This window comes from Scophthalmus maximus, chromosome 10 (assembly GCF_022379125.1).
Source record: "Scophthalmus maximus strain ysfricsl-2021 chromosome 10, ASM2237912v1, whole genome shotgun sequence".
Taxonomy (NCBI): Eukaryota; Metazoa; Chordata; class Actinopteri; order Pleuronectiformes; family Scophthalmidae; genus Scophthalmus; species Scophthalmus maximus.
Genome location: NC_061524.1, coordinates 11,609,413 through 11,629,590, shown reverse-complemented (window position 1 = coordinate 11,629,590; position 20,178 = coordinate 11,609,413). Strand labels below are relative to the sequence as shown.

Below are 20,178 nucleotides of genomic sequence, written 5' to 3'. Positions count from 1 at the left end.
TTTGTCTTTATCAATAAAGGACTCCAGTGCTTGCAATGCAAGTGTCAGTCTGTAAGATATGACGCGCTGATATTTAGGCACCCTGCTTTTTGAAACAGGATGTGGGACGGGCCTCTGAATGTGTAAAAAACAAATCCACTCAGGAAGCGAAGCTACTGTGATGCTGAATCAGAGTATCTGTATTAAAAATAGTCACTGTAGAGAAGGGGTTTACTACTACTACTACTAAACTTTCACAAAAAAAAGGACCTAAAGAATCATGTATCATCTAAATAAGATGAGGAATAGTATTAGATCTTTTTCCAACAAGCAAGTTCAGTGGTTTACAAGGGCAGTAGCTATTTTAAGTTATTCAGAACAAATATCTTGGCATAACACAAATGGGATGGGCTCTACTTAATCACTTGTGTATTAGGTCTCTACTAGTGCATCAATGTGCTACCAGTTATAAAAGGACCCCATACTATCTTGGCTGATCACTCGTTCAAAGTAAAGAAACAGACTTGGAACAGGAACATGAGGTAAAAAGTTTCTGGATTGTGTTTTGTTCTTCAAATATTTTGCTGAATTGAAAATAGAATTAAAGTGTAGAAATCAGATACAAGTAGAAGTCCTACATTCAAAATGTTGAATACTAAAACTACTAAAATAAAGCATCCATTATGCAGAATAATAATATATTTTATATTGTAAAATACAATTCTATATTTTTTATTTTAATAATGAATTGTTAATGTCTACATCACTTTAATGTTCACCTGATAATTGTGGGGCTAATCTTAATTTGATTATATACCAATGGGTACATAACTTCTCCCCACGGTTCAATAAAGTATTATATAATTCTATTCTCTTATGCAACAATGATAGTGAAGAATACAAAAGCATGTAGTAGCACAAAATGGAAATACTTCATGACATACAAGTACCTCAAAATTGTGTAGAATCAGTATTTGCTGAATTATATTTACTTTGAACCATTGGAAAATAACCTAGTGTCGGACCAGAGGAAAAAGGCAGAGGGCCAAAGGTTCTGTGAACTGGGCCCCTTATTCAGTACTACACTTTACAGAAAGGTCCCAGTTTTTAATATGCTAAAGGAAGACATGAAAAAGAGTCATTATAACGTCAAATGACCCTGTTTCAAGGCATTTTCCTTTTTCCTTCCTGATGAAGATCTAATTGGGGCTCATCCCTTGTCTTTGTACTGCAGTTTCCCAACAGCCAGGCAACTGCGTGCCACAAATAATCCCACACTTTTTATCTGCGACTTTGCACCTCTGAATCTTGGAATCTGATGGAGACGAAACATCCCACAGGTAGACATCTGCACACTCGTCTTCTCTTTTACCTTATAAGGCCACTGAACTGCTTCCCAGAGGCAGATGAGTAAAAAAAAAAAAAAATGATGTGGACAGGTTTGTTCACCATATAAGGGTGTCATGTGGCGCTCCCGCCCATCACTGCCTCAAGCTCACCTGGGGTTTTGACCTAAAATGGAAAGCCTCTGCCAATACTGGACTAAAACAGAAAGGTACGGTGACAAGGACACAGACAACGATGCACATACATTCACTGTGATTTGGGTGTTGATTTTAATTGTAATGGGACTAAATGCATAGAGTATGCTGAGGTTGCAGCTGAAACTGTCACACCTTGGAGGAAGAGGGTGGGTCTACTCTTGGAGGTGTGTTCATTTACCACGGCTCCACCTCCATGAGTCAACATGCTCCTCTTCCTTATTACCCTTCAGAGTTGTGACGACTGCTGCCATTTTTCTCTGCTGCCTGCCCCATAACACATCAAAGCAACATGGTGAGTAGCTTTCACAAAGTATTTGGCTGGGTTGACTTGCATTGTGTCAGTGAGGAGCTTTTTTCCCCTTTCGTGATTTGTGAGCACCACTGGACATGTAATGTGGAGGTGACACTCTGAAATGCCATATCCTCATTTTAACAAAATTTGAAATAGAAAAATGTATGTAATAGTGTTAATGTTGAGAAGCCTGGTTTTCAATCTATCTAGATAGAAAGATTTACATTTGATGTTATCTGAGAAAAAAAGCGTTGCTAAGTGAAAACAGAGTTTGGTGTTTGTCAGGGCTTGTGTAAGGTGTGGTTTTGCCTCCAAAATGGAGGGAGCTTGGTTCCTGCTTGAAACTTGTTCTGAGAGAAGCCTTTTGGGCGGTCGGTCTTGTACCAACTTGTTCCACAATGACTGGAATGTGCCAGAGCCAAGGCCCTGAAAATTCATGGGCAGGCTAAACTCATGGCATGCCACAGCTGAAAAGCTGCTACAGTATTTACACATTGTGAAGGAGCTGCCTAGATGTCATTTACACATTCTACAAAGTCTGGTTTTAAAAGCACTTCCTGTTTCTTCATCTGTCAGTTCTGCTTTCTTTCTTAAAACCAAAGTACAAGTGAACACCATCTGCTGTAATATGAGCCAAGGCCCGAATCTCCTATCGTGTTCATGCCTTGATTTTCATCAATTTTCTACTTAAAAAGTATTTAGATGCTTAACTGGGTAATTAGACTTGGTGCTGAATTTATTAATTCCCATAATTAGACAGTTGAGGAAATAGTCTTTAGAGAAAATATGTTTAAAATACAAAAATCCTAGAGTTGCACGAGCAAAATTAATGTTGAAAAAGCTGTTTTTTGCATTGTGTTTCCCTTCTGAACTGCCTAAAAACATTAGTATTACATGCATGTGCATTAGACATTACATGTGACCTGTGAGGTTTATAGCTTCCAAAAACTGCATCTAATAAAATGTATTTACAAATCAAGTCAGGACAACTGTTTTTTTTTTGTACCAATACCAACATGTAATGTTTTGCGTTTTCTCAACAGTCGTCTGGAGTAAAAGTTGCAGACCAAGTGACAGCCATTTACAATCAGATGAGATTGGTGAAAAATGACGCTGATCAAAGGGAGCGAATAAGATTGGTGTTATTAAGAATTAACGAGGGCTTCATTGATGTGGAGGAAGGCAAAATCTTTCGGGAAAAAGATTTGGAAGACAAGGATGATGTATATGCATTCTTTCTGAGTCTGATGAAGCCTGAAGAGTGCTGCTACCTGCTGTATGACTGCCACTATGAAACCGTTGAATCACCCAAGGAAGAACTCGTCTTTGTGATGTGGTAGGTCTTTGTATTGCAATTGAAGCCAAAAATTTGGGCACCGTGCATGGTCAGTACCCTTTGGAAAAATATTACAGCCTGATCTGCAATGTTCCATCTCTGTTCACAAAGGTTTTTGACCACTAGATTCATTATCTCCAGTAAGCATTCCTACAATCATTTTTTTTATGTCCATGTTGATTTTAGTGTGCAAATTTCGCGCATTTTTGGACATTTTCGCACATCATACTTTAAACAACTCCGCTGTCAGATTTCACACAAGCAACTTTAAATTTGGTGCGTGTCATCTCAAGATCTGTGGGAGCAAAATCCTAAATTTTCGTCAAAGTCCCTTGCCTTTTCGATGTGACCAATTTTGATCCAGTCTTCATTCAAAAAGGCTTCTAGTTTTGTGCGATTCTTGGGTCACCTTGCATGCACTGCTCTCTGGAGGTTCTATGCATAGACTTGTTCAGATGTTGGTGAGGACACACAAAACATTTTCCTCTGGAGACTGTTCCGGGGAGGTGCGGCTGCACAGTAGAACAGTGCACCAGTACTCCAGTCTGCTAAATCTTCCTGAAGGTCTTTTGCAGTCAAATGAGGGGTTGGGAGCTGAAATCTCAAATGCAAGGCAATCAGGTCATCTTTTCACAATAACAGAAACGGTGACAAAACTTTTACATGCCAATGTAATCTTGGTAAGAATTCTCATCTTATGAGAAAAATGTCCAAGCACAGGATACCGAATGACAAAACAATGATTATGATTTCTCATAATATCAGGGCTCCGGATACGGCAAAAGTCGGCCTCAGAATGCAATATGCTACCTCAAAGCGAAACCTGGCGCAAATCCTGACAGGTAAATTTCTTTCCTCTTTCAATTTTGTCAAATCTAATTTCCTTCCTGAAAAATGCACCGACTCTGGTAGAAGCTCAGAGCTCAAATTCAATGGTGGTCTTCTTAAGTAACTCTCTTTGTGTCTTCAACAGGTATCAAGCACATCCTGGAGATCAACTGCCCTTCTGATTACGCCGATAAGGAAGATTTTGCGAAAAAAATTGGGGGTACAGTTGTGAAGGTTGAGGGCAATGTTTGTATGCATCATAATTGAATGCAGGCACATATGCGTTAAACACAGCAGCCTGCCCCCCATTTCATTACAAGGTCAATTTAAAGGGATTTGGAATGAGAACACCAAAGCTTCTTTGTTTCTTGCATTGTTTTAACAAAGCTTGCAGGGGGATGGGATTAGGCTCCTATAACACAAACCTCTGATGTCTGTGTTCTATTTAAGTGTCTAGTCACACCAGCTTTGCAGAAAAATCTGTTTTGTTTAGATGTAATTGTATTCGTTATTTTTCATATCCATATATTGATACTACTGTCTCTGTCACATGACTCTGTACATTATTCAAGTAATTGCTGTTATTAACTTACAGTACATGCATGCTGTTTGAATCCATGTGTATTCTAATAGACAGCATTTGTCATCTTTTAGGGAATGGTTGATAATGTTAACTTGTTCACTGCAAAAAGTTATGTCTTACACATTCGACTTGAGTTAACTAGGTCAAAAGAGTTTCATGTAAATCTAATTTTGTAGACTGTTACACTTTGATGGATACATAATAGTATGAATTTTACAGAATTTTTAATCAGTAATCCACTACTAAATTAAACTCCAACTATTTTGATAATCCATTAATCAGTTCAAGTCAAATTTCTTTGATTTCAGCTTCCTAAATGTGAATATTTTCTGGTTTCTTTGCTCCTGTATGACAGTAAATATCTTTGGTGAGTGGACAAAAAAAATATATACAGATAAATTGATAATGAAAATGACCGTCAGTTGCAGCCCTAGTTTCAATGAAAATGCAGTAGGTGGTGCATTGAGTATGGTCAATAAATGAAATGCAATTAATTCTGTGTTGTTGTTAGTTTTCCATCAGCGCAATTAGACATACTGGTTGTCTCAGGGAGGAAACATTTACTTCATGATTGACAAAATGTTACTGGTACTCTTTTTATCATCACCGACATTGTTTTTTGCAAGTCAGTCATTTAAATTAAAACCCATATGGTCAGGTACATAAGAATTTGGACAGTGACACAACCTTTGTAATTTTACCCCCACAATGAATTTGAAGTGGAGCAGTCAAGATGTGTGGACTTTCAGGTTTTATTCAATTGTGTTAACTTAAGTATTTTAACCTTTTTGGAATTAGTCGTTTATTTTACAGTCCGTTCATTTTCAGAGGCTCAAAAGTAACTGGACAAACTAACATAACTATAAATATAACAATTGTTTTTAATAACCGGATAAAAATCCCTAACATTGTGACAAGGCAATTGTTGTTGTTTTTTTATATTATCACATTCCCCATGGAATAATACATCGATCTTAATGAAGAAAGAAAAATAATTTTTAAAAATCAGTCATATTTAGGGGGCCGATATCTATGAGTGTGAGCAATTTGGTGCCGCTTGATTGAATGTTACTGTTGGGCCTTGGCGGAGGTAGGCTTTCTGTAACAAACATTCCCTTCAGTGCGTCATCTGCCTCAAAGCCATTTGGAAAGCTGTACGGACACGCCACCTGACTGGCCAAGAGGCAGCCCAGGTGCAGCACCTCCTCCTTCCAAACCTGCCCTGTGACATTCTTAGATCTCGGTTGACAAAATCTGAGTGTGTACACTGCCTGTCACTTCTGCTTAATTGCTCAACTGCTTAGTTATGCTTCATTTTGCAAGTCAAGTCAGCTGTAATAAAAACCATCATCTAAAATACTATGTAAAATCTTCCATTTTGCTGTATGGTGACATGCAGTGAAGATGTGGTTTTGTAGTTATCAGGTCTGCTCTATATAGCAGTAATCAAAATATTTAAGTTTAAGCATGAAGAAGATGTGCAGTGCACCTTCTTTCAGATTAGACTTTTGAGTCACATTGGAACTGAAACTATGACGTAATTGCATAAGCTAACCAAGACAAAGACACTGTACAGGGATGTCAGAGTGACACTGCAGTTTATTCATTCATACAAATTCAAATTTGATGTGTTATTGGCAGCCAACTACAGAGGAAAGCAGACCCTAAAGGTACTGCATGATTGAACCCTAACATGATCCCCTCATTCAACCACATAGAAAAGACATACAAAGTAATTGCACAGGTTGATGTACGTTTGACGTACAATCGGTTTCCCTTTTAACACTGAACTATGGGGAAATGTTTGGAATATAAGGCAGGGGGATAAATAACTTCTGACACAGCCAGAATTGTTGATGGAATGTGTGTTTCAGTAAATATTGTAGCAGGATTCCCTCCTCCAATCTTACTTTGAAATGTTCATATTATCAAACATGATTCCTACAGTTGCAACAAATGCAATTAACTACAGTAAAAGAAATTATTTTTGGAATGCATAACTATGGTAATCATAAGGCATATTTGGCAGTTTTGTGTAGTGTCCGCAGTAAACTTCTGTCAGACGGACGTTCCTTCCTTCAGCTCAACATAATCCCCCTTGAAAAACAAAATAAGAAAAAATGTTGGTGTCACAATAGACAAGCATGCTAAAATAATCTTAGCTCAGAAATGTGTATTTGTCATCTTGCCAGTGTAACTTGTCTCACCTTGCCCTCCATGTGCTCCTGTAGTGTTCTCACAGTATCTCTCTCTTTGGTCAGCTGCTCCTGTGTGGCTTTGAGGAGCTGCTGGAGCTTGGTGGCTGCCTGGCCCAGGTCTTTGGAAAGCTTTTTCTCCTTCTCCAGGCGCTCCTGTTGCCACAGCAGCAGAAAACATTCATTCAAAAGCAAAAATGGACCCTAAATACATGGAGACCCATCATCTTCAATGTTTATTTAATATTGAACTTTGGTCTCATAGCCAAGTGAGGATGTGTACTATAAAAGCTTTGTTTAATGACAGTCGGAAATATCAATTTTTCAACTACAATACTGAATCACAGGGATTAACTATGATAATGATAGGTATGTTTGGTTGCAGGAGCAGGACTGAAATACGGTGCAAGGTTAGAAATTTGTAATGATCCACCACTGACAAAGAAAAAAATTGATACAGTCAAGTTTGGATTCTGTGTTTCCTGTTTACACACCTTGAGCTGAGCAACATCCTCTGTGTCAGTTTGCGGGGACTCTGCAGTAACTTTTAGAAGATCCAGTTGAGCCTGAAATTCTGTGATAGTGCTCTGGGCCTGGAAGTTTGAAGTTAGAGTGTATTAGAAACCTTATGGTGTGACAAAGCTTGAAAAAATAATATAAAAAAGGTCGTCGATGGCTGCTACCTGCTCAAACTCTTCCGAGAGCTGCTGCCTCTGAGACGCCTCCCCATTCAGCTTCTCAGTTGTCTGACTCAACTCATTCTGGACCTGAAGGTATACAAACACACAATGAACATACACACGGACAAAGAATTGACACAAACCTTCTTGTTCCAAAGCTGCAGCATTGCACAACCGGACACGCACACACCCACACGCTGCTCGACCTGTGTGCCACGTTAGTTTCCTTTCAGACCATTTCAGTGTGAGGCTCAAGACAAACACAAAGCTTCTGTTGCTGTTAAGAATCCTACAGACAATTATCAAAAATAAAAAAAGGGTGGAGTGATGAGCATGCCGAAAAGGTGAGAAAGAGCAGTGTTAGAGTTAAATCCACTCAGTCAATGCAAATAATGGTAAGCATAAACAGCCACTGTGTCTTAGGAGAACTGGACAGACAGGAAATACAGCACTTCACCATCTGTTATTCAGTATCGGTGTATTGTGGCCACATCCTTAACTTCAGGACGTGGGCTTGGCTGTGTGTTGACTTTATAATCACTTAGAACTCGTCTAGAAATTTGGATTAACAAGTCAATAATGAATGTATTTTGGGTTTTCAATTAAATGGAACCAAGCTGATTTGGGAAACTATAAATAAACAAATGGAGATTAAACAAAGGAGATCTTTGGAGAAGTGTCCTAGTCACTGTCCAGTACTCTCTGACAGGAAGTGAAGGGTGCCCGGTGACCTCTGCACCCTGACCTGACTGGGTTGGGCCTCAGCTGGGCCATTCTGTTCACTCTGAGCCCGCATCGTGATCTCGGCCAGTTGCTCTCTGACCTGAAACAGGAAGCCGTTGCTTGTCACTGGTTACATAACCTGCATCCATGAATCCCCCTTATGTTACTGACACCTCACTGAGCTGGCTGGATGGGTTAAGAAGGGATTTAAACAAATTCCTTGGCATGTGTCATCTCACAAGTAAAATGTCTCCATCTCACCTTAATTACACTGGTGTATGAAGTTAATATTATTATCTGGATTGTAGGAAAGCAAGTTATATCAGTAAAGTCACCTGTGCAAGCTCCTCCATGTGTGCCTGGGATTCCTTCTGGGCCAAATCCAGCTGGCTCTGGCTTTGCGACAGCTGCAGCATCAGCTGAATACAGACCACAGCAGAGGTATGAACAGATGTCAGACATATAGTGTTTTGCACCACACAAGGTTAAACCCCTGCAAACATCGTCATGGAAAGAATTCATAGAAAACAAAGGGTGTTATATCAGTATCGATTGCCAAAAAATGTTTACACTGACCACAAAATCTTGACTGAATCTGGACATAGGTTACAAACTACCCAACCAACATTAAAAACTTAACTCATAGTTAGTAATATTGAAATATTATTATAGGAATAAATATAAATACAGAAGAGGTCAATTCACCACCTCACTATGGAAAACAAAAAATGCCAGTTACAGTGGCATTGCTGTAAACTGTAGATTACATTTCCTCATGTACCTGCTCCATCTCCTCTGAGGTTTCCTGGCTATCTGACTGCTTCTCCAGCTGGGCTTCCAGAAGCATCATCTGCTCCTTCAACTGTACAGTAAACAAAAAAACAAAACACATTTATAAATGGTTTGCTTTACCTCAACGGGTCGCATAAACCAGTGAGAGTGTGAAAAAAAGCCCCACCTGTTCTACGGTTTGGTTTTCAGCCTCCAGCTTGCTGACACTCTCCAAAACCTGGTAGTGTGCGAGAGGTACTGTTGTTAGGTTTGGACCCACACATGTTGGAAAACATATCAAAGACAAGGAGATGATGTAACTTACCACCCTCAGCTGTTCCTCTGAGTCAGCCATCTTGGCCTTCCATACCAGCTCTTCCTCTTCCACACTCTTCTGCAGATGTTTCAACATTCCTTCCTAAAGTAGAGGGCACCAAGAATAAATGGGCAAAATAAAATTTCCTCTAATTCAAATACAAAACAATATGAATACTCTACCGCCCTAGTGAGAGAAAGATTTGTTTCTATACCATACTGATATCATGATCTCAGACACTTACAGTTTCAGCCAGGACCGTCCTGTACTGTTCACATTCAGCCTGCAGGGACACATGGCCCTCCTCTGCCTCCTTCAGTTTCTCAAGCAACTCCTGAAACAAACAAACACACAAACAATCAAAGACATTCAGAATTTTGCAAGGTAAATTCGCACCAGTACATGGTAACTGTAAAAAAATAAAATGAAAGGCTTACTGGCAATTCTGTGCTTGACTCTGACTTCTGGCTCTGCTGGGTGAGAGCCTCATGAGCTTTCTGTGTAAATACTTGTAACCAGTTGGACTAGAGGAAAGTAGATAGTAATAGATCATGTGAGCTCTATTCTGCAGAATAATTAATAAAATCATCACAGTAAAAAGATTGTTCAGCCATCCAACCCATTTTTTTACCTGGTCCGTCTCTAAGAGAATCTGTGGGAAGAGTGTCTGCAGACTTTCTTTGGTTTCACTTTGTAAAGCTGTCAGTTGTGCCATGATGTTCTGCTGAAACAATCAATGACTTAATCAATAAGGCGATTAAGAGCAAATCAGTCTTCAACTGATAAGCCAGTGTTGTGTAAAGAGACTCTTACTTCATCAGTGGTCATCTTTTCTCTCACTTCTCTCAGTTGCTCTTGTAGTGATGTGACAAGGGCGTCCTTCTCAGTCAGACTAGTCATAGAACCAAGACAGACAAAACAAAGATCTAAATAACAGACCCAACCATGTGTCCGATGGATCTTTCCATGTGCCACACTCAGTTACCTGTTCTGTAGCTGAACAAGCTCTGCAGTTCCATCTGACTGCTGAAACAGAGAGGACATGTAAATGAGCCATGTTATGCAGGGGGACCTCTACAAGTAGAACTGTGCAACACATTGAGTTGGTACACTTACGGGTGTGTTCTTGAGTTGCACAATCTCTTCTTTGAGATTTTTGAGTTCCTCCTGAAGTGACTCATTATGACTGGCATCCTCACTGGAAATGACACAATTTATAAATGGATATATATATATTTTGTGTGCGTGTGCGTGTTTGTGTGCGTGTGTGTGTGTGCGTGTGTGTGTGTGTGCGTGTATATACAGACAGATAAATAAAAGCAACCTACGTCTTATTTCTTTGCTCAAGCTCAACTATAGTGTTATCCTGTTAGAAGAGAAAATTCATTGTGATTAGTAATGCCGCTTTGTTTGAATAAAAAAAATCTCAAGTAAACGAGAAGTGATATCTTTTGGCATTGGATTCAACCAACGATATTTGCAACACTCACAGAAGCTTCCTTCTTTATCTGCAGTTCCTTAAGTTCCCCGTGAAGCGCGGCCAACTGGCCGTCTTTCTCCTGAAGGCTGCAAAAGGGGCACAGCATTTAAAGTCAATACATGGAACAGCTCTGAATCTGATGTCGAATCTGACAAAAGGAAGATCAAATGCTTACCTGAGCTTAAGCTGTTCCAGTTCTGCAACATTCTCCTCCTCCTCCTTTTTGTTCTGACTGGCCTCCAGCAGTGAGTTGATGGTGGCCACCTGCTGTACAAGCTGGCTTCTCTCTGCCTGTGTCTCCTCTAGCTGAGCAGTGAGGGCATCTACCTGAGCAGAGCGCTCCCTGACATCAGCCTCCAATTTCTCTGTGCGCACTTGCAATTCTGCAGGGACAACACAGATCACTTAGAATTTACATGAAGCAGCCACTTGTCTTTGAAAAAGCCTAAGATGTCCTTCTATTTTCTGTTGCCACTTTTACTAACAAATGGTAACCATTAGGACCTTGTCCCCCAGTCTCTGACCTGAGAGTGAGCTGCTGTCCTGCTGGGCCTTTCCCAAGGTGGCCTGCAAGCTGCCGTTTGTACTTTGTGTTGTTCTGAGCTCTTCGCACACCTCGTCCAACCTCCTCTGTAACCCCTGCTCACTCTCCACATGGTTGGCCTGAAAAAAAATGATTAGAATGTGTCAAACAGCAGAGAGCAGCAAAGACTCGCTTCATAAAGCATTGGTTCAAAAGGCAATATCAGTGCATATGGTCCAGGTTCCACATCTATAAGGATTCCTTAAAATATCCTATTTCGACACATTTAACGAAAAAGACAATATTATATTCACAAATAATCCATCAATGAGGACAACAGTGAGGCTGTATAACATGAACAAAATATATGTAAACAAGTCAAGCCATTTGTTTGGAAGGTAGTGTTCTTTTTTTTTCCGGTGTATTGAATGAAGAACTTTGAAATTGGGAGGATTTTGATCAGCCTGCATGTAACTCAAAGCAGCTTATTGTTGATGATCCCTGAATGCTGATCACAGTCTAGGAACACACACATTTTACAAAGGCAGCAAAACTCATCTCAAGTGAAATACATTCGGAAGAATGTCTAATGTCTATTTACTGATGGCCGTAGCTATTACATAATGTGTTTACAGACCTTAATCTGCCAGAGGGGATTTTAGTAAATGATTAAACGAAATGAGAACTTGACGTAAAAGGAAGTGCTGACTCACTTGCGCCACATAACCCGTAATACAACAGACTCCGTCAATAAAAGACTGTTTAAGCCAATAGTATTTCTATAAGAACAGCAAATTAACAAATAAAGCAAGACAGGGATGTGCTGCATGTCTTAAAATAATCAGCAAGCAGAGTTGTAAATAGCATCGGGCAGTTCCTGTTCTTTTACAGCTAGTTACGGGAGAGGAGAGATGCTCGGACACGCACGCATTCCAGCTGGTGCTGTGAAGTCTTTTCCCTGCAGCCCCATTATTGTATGGCTGCATTCCAGCCCAGCCCTGAGCTCTGTGATTACAAGGCAATTAAACCTACCATAACATTAAAGGGTTGGGGGATAGGTGGGAAAAACCTAAGCTTGCATTTTGTGGAGACTATAACTAAATGGCTACTCAAAGAAGAAACACCATAAAAAGAAAAAAAACTAAAACTAAATTAACTTTTTTCCCCCCCATGTGGAAACTTGATCAAGTCCAAAGTAATTTATAACAGAGATGATGTGGTATTCCCACAGGCCAGGCCAACCTGCAGCAGGGAGAGTTGCTTCTCAGCAGCCGAGACCTTGGCCTCCAGCCCTTTCCTGATGTGCTCATCAGCAAGCAGACTTTCCATCTTCTCTCCAAGCTCCTTGGTCAACTTTGCACATTCCTGACGCAGCTTGGCCAGATCTGCATTTTGTCTGAGGACAGAAGAGAGAGCAACACAATGGAGAGTCATGACACATGCCGGACAAAACATTTAGGCCAACCTACTGGTACTACACACATGACCAAGAAGTTGTACACACTGTACGAAATTGTCACCTCAAGCAATATTAATATTAATATGACGAGCTAAATACACATCTCTATGCAGCATTGCTCATCAGTGATTGTTACAAGGAAAGGCTCACTTGCTCTCAGCCTGACTAGTGGCTTGGTTGAGTGCATCACGGAGAATGGAGTTCTCCTGCTGTAGACGGGCAAGTTGGGCATTAGGTCCTTTTTCCAACTGGTCTTGCAGGCTGAGGATCTGGAAGAGTAATTTCCGATTTAATTAGTTTTTTATTATAGACTGAATATTGGACCTTGGGTGGCTACTTGGTATTACTTCTTTCTCAGGAACAATGAATTTCAAAACAGGAAACCATACTTATTAAAAGCCAGATCACATAAGAGGGCAATAAAAGTACAAAATTAAAAACAAAGTATACTAATGTGAAATGTACATTAAGAAAAAAAATTATAGAACTAACCTTTGTATTGAGCCTCTGAGTTTGGGCTACATGGTCCTGGTAACTGGCTTGCATGCGAGCTTGCAGCGCAATCATTTCTTGCTCCCGCTTACTCAGCTGAGAACTCAGCCTCGTCTCAACGCTGGCCACCTTGGACTTCTCAGCAGACAGCTCCTGAAAAACAGACAGCACAGTCAGAGAGCAGATTCAGAATCAATGTAATGAGTGAAATCCCTCTACCACTTTTGGATTGGATGTAGTACAAACATTTATCATCACACAGAGGAGGCACATACATTCCTTATGACTTCTCCTCTAGTGCCACCATGACACAAATTTTCACACTTTTCACATGTAGAGTTCAGGACAAGACCACTTAAAAAATAATGAATGTGTAAAGTTTGCTTTAAGAATATATCTTTACTGCCCTGTCCGTACCTTGGGCCTCAACCTTAGTGTTTACTTTGTATACAAAACCTAAAATTTTCAGGACAAGGCTGCCATGACATTGCTGAGCAAAATCAAGATACCCTCCGGATGGACTATGACCTTTCATCTACTGCCACCTATAGACTGAATAATATATTACATGAGATAAGTTAAATATGTTATGTAATATTGTTCTATGATCACTTTGTTCCTCTCAGTGCCACTACCAGGACAAAATACAGACAAATGTCAGTGCCCATTCACACATAGACATTCAACAGAGATTTAATCCTTTTAATTTTGGTAACATCAGGCCCCTTTCCTCTGCTGCTACCCTCAGGGCAAAGTATACTTTTTAGACTGACAATCTGTAAGATCTAGGAACTTGAGAAGTTTTTATCCATCCAACAATTTAGTTTTATGGTGCAATTTGAAGCATAATCTCACAGGGCTGCCAGCATAGCTGTAGACCAGATGATGCATTATGGCAGGAATTTGGCAACATCTGTGAAACTTCAAAGTCTAACCTTGGTGAGTTCTCTCAGACGGTTCTTTGCTGCAGAGGCATCCTCTTGTTCTGCTGCCAGCTGTTTCTCACGCTCCTCCACTTGTCTCTTCAGCACGGCCACTGGGTCTCCTTTCTGAGTGGCCTGAAAACACAAATGACAGAAGAAAAAAATCTATTCAGCTAACTATAAGTCCCATAGCATTCTAATTAGTCTTTTAAATATCCCTTTCCTCTTCACAGCAGTTTCTCATACCATGTGCCAGGTGTCCTGAATGATGCCAGCTTTCTCAGACAGGATCTCGATGAGCCTATGCGCCTCCCTCTCACTGAACACCATGCTACTAATGGTGGACACCAGTGCCTTGTAGGGCAGGTACAGCGGAGCATCAGCAGAATCCACCACTGCAACTAAAGAGACAAACACACACAATTTTCATGTTTAAATTTAAAGAGCCTGAGAGTTTTAAAGCTCATTAAGATGACAGGTATTTCTGAATTCCCACGTGGTCTCAGGAAAAGGACGTGGTTGTGACTTGTCGTTTGGGTCTGGGGCTCTGGGGAGCTTCAGATGGCAAAATGTTGGGGCACTGTGGCACCAGGCAGAGCCAAGCCTCAGGCAAGGGAAAACCCCACCCCCTCCCCTCCCTACCCATTGTCAGGGCACTGAGAGCCTTTGTCAGCTAAAAAAACAGGGCAGCAATGTTTGGACAAGCTGATTTGCTCTATGCCCTCTAGAGCCGAGTGCCAGACATGACCCACCACTGCCACTGGCACAACTCTCCACTGGTACACAGCTAGAAGTTCATCAATACTGACAGGGAATTAGTGCCTTAGATTGAGTGTGTGCAACTCAATATTCAGACATGCCCCTATTTTACTTAAAAACATTAAAGTCTGACTACAATCACCAGTGTTATGGTTAATGTAGTTCCTGCTTTGACAACCATTTCCATCAGTTCGAGGGAAACTGTTACTTCTAACAATGGACGGCTATCAGGCAGCAGGGTTAGCCAAGACCAAACAACAGGCATCTTTTATTAACACACATATATAAGTTACCAAGCACTTAAAATTAGTGTAGAGCTGTGCTGTGATTTTGATACTTCAGGATCATACAAATGACTTGAATGTTAGGACTGGTAACCTAGTGTATTTTTGTCTTCCCACATTGAAGCTTTCTGTAGATTTAAGCAGGATCATTTTCAATAACGACAAAAAGGATTAAAAAAATAGATTAAATAAAACTTTAAAAAAATTAAAATGTTAAGTTAGAACTGCAAAATGGTGGGTAGATATCTCTAAGCTTACCAGGCTCACTCTTTTTCTTAGAGGACTTCTTCTTGGGCTCCTGTGCCTTTGCTGCAACAGCAGGGGCCTGCTGTGATCCCACTGGGGGCACTGCCATCACGGGGACGTCTTTAGTGACAGCCTCCAGCACCGGGGCAGTCTTGGATGGAGCTGGTGTAGACTTGGCTGGGGCTGCTGCAGCCTTTGTTGGTGCAGGGGCAGAGGCAGACTTAGATGATGCAGGGGGAGAAGACTTGGCTGGTGCAGGGGCAGACTTGGCTGGTGCAGGGGCAGACTTGGCTGGTGCTGGGGCAGACTTGGCTGGTGCTGGGGCAGACTTAACTGGTGCTGGGGCAGACTTAACTGGTGCTGGGGCAGACTTAACTGGTGCTGGGGCAGACTTAACTGGTGCAGACTTAGTTGATGCAGTGACAGCCTTGGTGGGGGCAAGTGTAGAGGGAGGGGCAGCTGCTTTAGCTGGAGCAGACACAGGGGCCTGGGTAGATGAAGGGACAGCAGAGGACTTGACTGTTGCAGGGGCAGACACAGGTACAGCAGGTTGGGATGAGGCTGGCTCAACCTTAGCCAGCTTCTTCTTCTTTTTCTCTTTAGGTGAGGGTGCAGGTGAGGGCTCAGCAACAGGGTTTGGTTCAGCATCAGTTTTGGGCTGGTTGTCGGCGGGTGTAGGGGCTGCGGCTTGCTTAACCTCAACGGCAAGAACAGGCTCGGGAGCAGGAGCAACAGCTACAACCGGGGCCGTGGCAGGCTCAATGACTACATCAGAATCAGTGGCATCTTCAGTTTGTTCATACTCTGGAATCTTTCCATTGGGTTTCTCTTCTTTCTTCTTTCCACGGCTCTTCTTCTCAGATACTTTGTCCTTCTTCTTCTTATCAGAACGACCAGACTGTGTCTTACCCAACTCTCTGCGTTGTTTAGCCAGGGCCTCCTCATAAGAGGTCTCCTTCATGGAGAAGGTGGAGACGAGAGCAATCCCGACAGCCGAGATTACCATGAATCCACCAAACACCATTATCCCAAGGGTCTGGGGGTCGTAGATATCCATTGTTTAATTTCAGTTAACCTAAAAACAGAGAGTGGATAGAAGAAACAACTTAATGTAGACCACCAAAGAACAGGAATTTCTCTATATCAATACATCGCGTGCAGAACTATACCAAAAACAATATTTATCTGTGCCGAGGCAAAACGAAACTGACAGCTGGTGTATAAAGAGCAGCTGGAAAGACGCTCGGTCTTTACCTTCAACAGCCTCAGGGTGTCTCTGTTATCCCCATAAACGTTTGCATTGAAGCTGGCATGACGTGATGCAGAACAGCATATCTTATCACCAAACTGTGCGAACCCCCTTGTCCTATGGCCTCTTATCAACAGTAGAACATGTGCTAATGCAGCTCTAAATCACTCTCAATGTTAAATCTCTTACACAGCATGATTTTGAAGTCATACACTGACTGGTTAAGTTAAAGCACTGAAACAAAATAAGCCAAAATAAACAACTACACAGCAGTTCCAGGCTAAAATAAAATACAATGATGAATATCCTCAGGGAGAAAACGTCACTAAAATTTAACAAATCAGTTTGAATTATTTGCACATTGTTGGGTATTTATCATGCAATCCTGCAAAATGGCAGATTAACTTGGATACAGTTGTTCTATGAAAATGTAATTCTACTCACCAGCAGAAAGCCACATTATTTTGGTTGCATTGCAATATATTTATAATACAAATCAAACAGTGAATTGTAATATAGATTTTATTAATACACAAAAACCAGAGCTGCTATTTCTGCTAATGATGCAAGAATTCATTTTCAATCATTGACTATTGAAAGAATTATGGAGAAGGTTAACGGACCATGTGTGGGCAAGTTGCAAGAGCAACTATTGCATAAAAATGACTTTATCACATATGATAATAAATAAATCTGAGCTATTGTGTCGTTTTGGTGCATGTGTAAAAGGTTAGGATATATCAATTACTTACACTATTAAAGGATTTAGATTGGAATTTAAGGCAACTAAAGAATCCTAAATGATTAAGGCAAAAAAAAGGGTTACAGAAGAAAGTAGATAATGTACAAAATGTACAAAACTGACACAATTGGCTGGTGGTTACTGTAAATTTACTGCCCTGCAAAAAACATAGCTTAAAGGGTCTTTCAAGTATCCTGTTCAGGCTCCAGTCACAGAGCAGAATGTGTAGCCTGCAGGGAAGGGAGGTCGGCTGAGAAAAGATGGCAGCTTCGGGCAGCTCAAAAACTTTCAATTGCATTTGGCAGTACGATCAAGTTATATCCTTGTTTCTATCATAGATGAGGATTTTATCCTGCAATTACAAATGCAAAGGAAAGAAAATGTGAGGCTTTATTGTTTGACAAAAAGAAAAAGGGGAAAAAAAAGTGTGACGTGGTCGAGCAGAAGTGCTGAGCTGCTGTAGTGTAATCGAAAGTCCAGAGTCCCTGTGCACAGCAGGGTCTGAAAGTACAGCCTCCTGCTCTGTGATGTCACACGTCAGTGCATCTGTGCCTCAACCGAGAAAGAGGACTTCAAGTGGAACTGACTCTCTGACGAAGACAGTGTCTCTCGTTGGTCCACAAGAGACGGGCCTTTGAGATCAACCGTCGGTGACCCGTCAACTATGTGTCCCTTGAATATAGAGCATGTGGATTTCACGATGGGAAACGCACAGGACTGAAAGAACAAAGAACAGGGCCCGAACTCAAATGAAATATGTGAACTCTGCTGAGCGATGGAGGTCAAATATGTGACTGCACACTGTCCATCGTCTTCCCTTTGCGAAGGGCTCTTGTGTGTGGTTGTGCTTGGTGGTCGACATACAAGAACATGTTGGACGATGAGACATATTCGGACAAGGATCACACACTGTTTATTTCCACACTTTAATACAAAAGCAGTGACTTCCAGCAACTTCCGAGATAGTTTCTTCAATATATCAAGCGAACGTGAAAACTCCCCCAGCCGAGACCGAAGCTGACGCGGGCCTCGACGACCACTGCCACAGTAAGGACACCTCATCGGTCTCATCGGCCTCATCGGCCTCATCGGTCTCATCGGCCTCATCGGTCTCATCGGCCTCATCGGTCTCATCGGTCTCCTCCGCCGAGTGACGCTGACGTGACTTCATGCTGCTGCTGCTTTCGACTCATTACTCGCAACCAACACTGTGAATCAATGAACTTGGCTAACGTCCTGCACATTGTGGTAGAAAGTGTCCGGTTATACAACAAGACAGAAACAGGACTCCACCGACGCTACAGTAGAGGTGGCGAGTGATCAGCAAGTGAGGGGGAATCAAACGTGCACAGATCGAGATGACTTCAGTCGGCTGTCTTTCAACACTAGTGGTTAGCGACAGTTAGCTTTCCAAGCTAGCCGACGCTGGTCCAATGAATAAAAAGACCCAAGATCCCCACACTTACCTCGCGAGGGATGCGGCTGCGTCTTGAGAGAGGGGCCAAATGCTTCGTGTCGCAGACGAAATGGCTTTCTGTGCGAAACGCTGACAAATGTATCCAGCTATGTGGCTAAGTTGCCCCTTTTTTTCTACTTCTTTGGGTTCCTTCTTGCACTCGTGTCCCCCCTCGCTCCGCTGGAGAATCCGAGGTCTGCTGTGAAGTCGTGGCACTTCGAGCTGGCTAGACGCGCTGGCCCCGTGCCCCACATAGCGACCGCGGCTCGACGAGGCCTCCGATTGGCTGGAGGGCGCTCGGGCCGGAAGTGCGCCCGCTGGGAGTTGTAGTCTTCCACGTGGACGAGGCGGCTCGCCGAGTGAGTCGGACGCGGGCAGTGTTCAGCCGGACAAAGGTGGTTTGTTTCATGTGGAAAGTAACTGCGCGCAGTTACTCACAGCGCTCAAGTTAAAGTCGTGGTTTTTTTTTTAATCGACTAGCGCCATTTCTTCAGCGTGTTTGTGGACGAGAGAGACACATCATCCCTCATACATTTCACAGAAGGCTGCGCCTCCCCCCCACCACAGTTAGTCACAGTAGCAGTTTTGTTCGCAAAAGAACATCTAGTTCTCCCCGTTGTTGTTATTTCTTAAATAGCATTAACATAGTCTAAATTACATTATTCCATTCCCGTCTGTGTCCATATTCATTATCAGCTCAGTAACTACGAGCACCTATTTTGAAGCTTTATGGTTACACAGAGAATTATGCAAACATCAGGCTGCTTGTATAGTGGTTTGCACCTTTCTATCAAATGGAAATAATGCAAATCTCGCTGGACATGTACACGAAGAGTTAAAATAGACTTCTCTGGGGTTGGACAGTTCTTATTCATGCAAAAATGATTCATTTCTATTGCATAAATATACTGTACTTTTGATACAAAACTTTTATTTGCTCTTTCCAAATAAAGTGTTGCCATTTGGCATTACTTTTTTCTTTTTCGATTGATGGTTTGTCCACTACTTGACGTACATTAGGATCATTTCACATTCAATTAAAAGCTTTACAAGCAAGGCTACAGGCCTCCCAGGATTTATAGCCACACCTGAAAGGTCAACTTGCAGGTTACCATTGTGAGCACAAGTGCAATTAAAGCTCTGACAGTCCTTCTGGGAAAGCTTGTCCAGCACACCTTCCTTTATTTTAATGACAGGGAGATTATAATGAAATTGTATTAATGCAATTCATTAGCACAAAGTGTACGGCCTTAAGTGATTATTAAAGTATGATGTGTGGGAGTTCCTTTACTCAAATGTGGAGCTAGGTAGGCCACAC

General features: G+C 41.6%; 2 protein-coding genes across 7 annotated transcripts; one reads left to right on the top strand and one right to left on the bottom strand.

Moving 5' to 3' along the window:
* The first annotated feature begins 1,661 nt into the window (after positions 1 to 1,661).
* On the top strand, positions 1,662 to 5,056 carry cfl1l (cofilin 1 (non-muscle), like). The gene is made up of 4 exons (XM_035605583.1): positions 1,662 to 1,815; positions 2,859 to 3,151; positions 3,917 to 3,993; positions 4,125 to 5,056. Exons 1-4 carry the CDS (start codon positions 1,813 to 1,815, stop codon positions 4,244 to 4,246), a joined length of 495 nt encoding a protein of 164 aa, XP_035461476.1. The 5' UTR covers positions 1,662 to 1,812; the 3' UTR covers positions 4,247 to 5,056.
* A 1,087-nt stretch (positions 5,057 to 6,143) lies between these two features.
* rrbp1a (ribosome binding protein 1a) lies at positions 6,144 to 19,117 on the bottom strand. Of its 6 annotated transcripts, XM_035605580.2 has the most exons (27): positions 18,871 to 19,117; positions 15,810 to 16,488; positions 15,426 to 15,767; positions 14,371 to 14,525; positions 14,137 to 14,259; positions 13,202 to 13,354; positions 12,860 to 12,978; positions 12,493 to 12,646; positions 11,252 to 11,390; positions 10,903 to 11,110; positions 10,738 to 10,813; positions 10,576 to 10,613; positions 10,364 to 10,445; positions 10,233 to 10,273; positions 10,061 to 10,139; positions 9,879 to 9,971; positions 9,685 to 9,771; positions 9,492 to 9,581; positions 9,257 to 9,349; positions 9,119 to 9,169; positions 8,942 to 9,022; positions 8,496 to 8,579; positions 8,183 to 8,260; positions 7,441 to 7,524; positions 7,252 to 7,350; positions 6,770 to 6,913; positions 6,144 to 6,659 (listed from the first exon to the last, which is right to left on the bottom strand). In XM_035605580.2, exons 2-27 carry the CDS (start codon positions 16,468 to 16,470, stop codon positions 6,621 to 6,623), a joined length of 3,393 nt encoding a protein of 1,130 aa, XP_035461473.2. In that variant the 5' UTR covers positions 16,471 to 16,488; positions 18,871 to 19,117; the 3' UTR covers positions 6,144 to 6,620. The 6 variants fall into 6 exon arrangements, with proteins under 6 accessions (XP_035461473.2, XP_035461471.2, XP_035461472.2 ...); XM_035605578.2 differs by having other exon boundaries at positions 10,233 to 10,270; positions 15,426 to 16,488; XM_035605579.2 differs by having other exon boundaries at positions 9,879 to 9,968; positions 10,233 to 10,270; positions 15,426 to 16,488.
* Between the last annotated feature and the right edge of the window lie 1,061 nt (positions 19,118 to 20,178).